General features: G+C 40.1%; 1 protein-coding gene across 1 annotated transcript in view; it reads right to left on the bottom strand.

Moving 5' to 3' along the window:
• Positions 1-3,694, bottom strand: part of LOC107859047 (LRR receptor-like serine/threonine-protein kinase GHR1) — a gene marked incomplete in the record, with an annotated part of 6,794 nt that extends 3,100 nt beyond the window's left edge. Inside the window, 3 exon segments of the mRNA XM_016703926.2 lie at positions 1-139; positions 828-2,369; positions 2,518-3,694. Coding sequence (XP_016559412.2) covers positions 1-139; positions 828-2,369; positions 2,518-3,580 — 2,744 coding nt within the window.
• Positions 3,695-3,701: the final 7 nt, after the last annotated feature.

The raw sequence follows: 3,701 nt of genomic DNA, 5'->3' as shown, positions 1-3,701 counted from the left end.
TCCAACAAGATGTTGGTTGCTTTAAGGTTTCCATGTGGAACCTCACGATCAAAATGGAGGTAGTTCAAGCCACGTGCAACATCAACTGATATTTTGAGTCTTTGAGGCCAGGTTAGTGGACCTTTTTTACCAGGTCGATCTACAAATATGCAGCATATTAGAGAAGTATGGCCAAACAAACAAATATCGATAGTCACGTGAGTAGAAAGTAAGTGATTTTGTAGGATTTATAGAAGGAAAATGTACCACATCCTAGCTGATTTTTAGTTAAGTAAATCATGATAACAAAAGCCAAACATCGTATTTTTCAGATCCATTAAGAACTCAAACGCAGCTACAAGAAATAATAAGTACCATACTGCAAATACATCGCAGCTCGTGAAGTGACAAACTGACAATCACATAAAGAATTGATAGTACTACTTGGTGTGAAAAATACGTAAACAAAAGATAGAAATGCATACTTTTTTTAATGGCATATGGTATATTAGCATTAATACTTGGAGTGGAAATTGTATAAACCAAGTTTAGTTATGCACAATCTATTGGGCTCTAGATGTGCTACAGTATATCCCAAACCAGTACTAAATACTTGAAGTTAACAGGTAAAATCCCGCCACAGGATCCACAAAGCATTGTTAATGTGCTCAACTAAAATGTGCATGGGAAAAAACATGTAAAATAAGAATTGTGAGACATCACACAATCAGAATGCCTCGTATAAAACATGAGTCGGTAAACTAAATAAAAGTGACTAGATTATAGAGTAGGGTGACAAAGCCAGCAAAACATGGCATGAGAGTTTAGAGCTAGCACATGAAGCTTACCATAGAGGAAACTTGCAAGACTTCCAGGAGATATATAATCCGAAAGAATGAGCTTCTCATGCTGTGTAGGACCCCAGTAGTAACCTCTTAATCCTACTACATTAGGATGCCTAATATTGGCAAACTTTTTAGCCTCCTTCGCAAAATCCTTTCTCTGCTTCGCCACTCCTTCTCTCAACCATTTCACAGTCAAGAGCAACCCATTTTCTAGTGTTGCCCTGTAAGATGTACCATGGCTGCTTCTACCTAGGACTTCAGCCGGAGCCCTGGAAAGCTCCTCAGGTGTAAACGAGATTGTATCATCAAGGAAATACAGCTCTCCAGCCAGACGATCTGGAGACCTCACATCCAATCTTGCAAAATTTTCTGCAGCATACGATTCTCCAGACTCTGGTGACCAAGAGAAATGGCTACCTTTTGAAGGGGAGAAACCAGTTATAGCAGCCATTTTCTCATCTGGACTAATTATTTCTGATGATCCTTTCCGTGAAGTCCTAAGGTCTTCAGCTGAAACGACTACACCACCGGTCCCCTCCCTACTGCTAAAGCCAGAAGGATTTGATGGGGCTTGGCGATGAACATCTTTTTCAGTAACATGAGGATGAGGCCTCCTTGATGACGCTCGTCTATAATAAATGAAAATGGCCAGCAAAACCAAAATAATAAGAGCAATTACACAAGAAACTATTATTACCACCTTGATGATGGTTTTAAGTGACCTGCTTTTCTGATTTTGTGGTGAAGCTTGGCCAGATCCTGAGGGGGGATTTGGAAATTGAAGTCCAGAGTTTCCAGGGTAGAAAGATGACAAAGGAAACTTTCTCAAATTTTCAGGGACAACACCAGATAAGTCATTGAGTGATGCATTGAAGCTTTGGAGGCCATCAGACAGGTTCTTTGGCAGTGGACCAGTAAAATGATTCTGTGAAATGTCTAGACAAGTAAGCGAACTAATTTGACCAATCGACGTAGGCAGAGATCCAGAGAAATTATTTCCAGCTATATCAAGAACTTGAAGCGTGGTCAATGAACCAAACTCATCAGGAAAAGAACCATCAAGCTGATTATGAGAAAGATCAAGAATGCGGAGGTTGTATGTAGCCGAGGGGGCAGGAAAATCAATATTTCCAACAAGTGCATTGTTTTGTAGGTGAAGTTCTTCAATAGTGGGTAATGTTAGCAGAGAAGTGAGAACAGGCCCATCCAGCTGGTTGAAACTAAGATCAAGGACTGTGATCTTAGGAAACTGTGTGATAACTTTTGGGAGAGATCCAGTAAGAGCATTGTGAGAAAGGTTTAGACGATTTAATCGCAGAAACTGAGCTGTAACCTCAGGAATGTTTCCAGTCAATTGGTTCTGGCTGAGGTCAAGAAATTCAACATTCCCCCATTTCTGCATTCTAGTTAGATTTCCCTCTAACTGGTTCTTTGAGAGATCAAGAACTGCAATACTTCCTGTCACCATTGGAAGTTCACCGGAAAGAGCATTGGAGGATAAGTTAAGAACACGCAGAGTTGTTGATGTAATCATGCTTATCGACCCTGTACAACGAAGGGACTGCGTAAAGCACACTAACAAAACGATAGGAAATAAACTACTATGTTGAAACTCAAGCTCAACATTAGGAAAACGAAATGCTAACAACTATTTGCAAAATGAATTCTAAAATGAGAGCAGATTGGAATATACCTGTGAGGTTGTTACCACTTAAATCCAATTCTGTGAGAACTGAAGCATCTCCTTTCAAAAGATTATTCGGGGCAAAACCAGAAAATCTGTTGTTGCTGAGTTTGAGAACCTGAAGATCATAAACAAAATCAAATCCTGGTAACTCCCCGGAGAGCTGATTGTAGCTCAAATCCAGAACCTTCAAGTTCCCGAATGCCTGAGCTTCAACGCCACTTACTAGGGACCCCGTTAGCTGATTATCACTAAGACTCAAGTACTTGACCGACGTGGATATGCCTGATAGAAACTTCTGATGTTGAGAAGTGGAACTCACTAGTAAATTTCCACTCAAGTCAACATAAGTTGCAGTAGTAAGAAACAAGAACTCTGAATCCAAAGTACCGTCAAGCATATTTCCATGTAAGTCAAGAACTGCAAGGTTAGCCATTAGCTCAAAACCTTTCGGGATTTTCTTTGTAAATCCATTAACAGAAAGATTGAGGTGCACTAGATTATTTAACTTGGTCAAAGATGAAGGAAGTCGCCCAGAAAGAGAATTATGGCTTAAATCCAACGATTGAATTGACGCGAGCTCTGAAATACTATCAGGGATTGGGCCAGAGAAGTTGTTACCAGCTATCGACAGATTCTTTAAAGTTCCTATTTTTCCAATCTCTGGTGGTAAAGAGGAGTTGAAGAGATTGTTTGAAATGTCTAGATATGCAAGACTCTTGAAATCACCAATTTTCTTTGGAATTTGACCAGCAATTGAATTGTTAGCCATAGAGAGTTTCACTAGCATTGTGAGGTTAGCAAAAACACTCAAATCTGCATCAGCAGATAAACCCAAGTTGTCAAGAACAACTGCAGCAACATTACCACCATTACACATTATACCATTCCAAGAAGAAGGGCACCCATTGAAATCAATGGATTCCTCATTCCATGACTGCAATACATAACCATTTGGATCATGCTTGATGCCCTTCCTAAACTCAAGCAAAGCCAAAATGTCCTGGGAAGGAAGCTGCCCCATGGCAGAACCAAAGTAAAGCACAAGCATCAAAAACCTAAATAGCCTCATTGCAACACCACAAGAAGCTCTACTACCCCAAGTGACAACACCCTCACTCCCAAAGATACAGGGAAATCTTCAACTTCCAAGCTTAAAGAAACAAGAAAGGGCCAACTGTAAGTATCACATA

Source organism: Capsicum annuum, unplaced genomic scaffold (genome assembly GCF_002878395.1).
Source record: "Capsicum annuum cultivar UCD-10X-F1 unplaced genomic scaffold, UCD10Xv1.1 ctg3710, whole genome shotgun sequence".
In the NCBI taxonomy this organism is placed as follows: domain Eukaryota; kingdom Viridiplantae; phylum Streptophyta; class Magnoliopsida; order Solanales; family Solanaceae; genus Capsicum; species Capsicum annuum.
The sequence above is the reverse complement of the archived record's forward strand: the minus strand, read 5'-3'. Positions and strand labels throughout refer to the sequence as shown.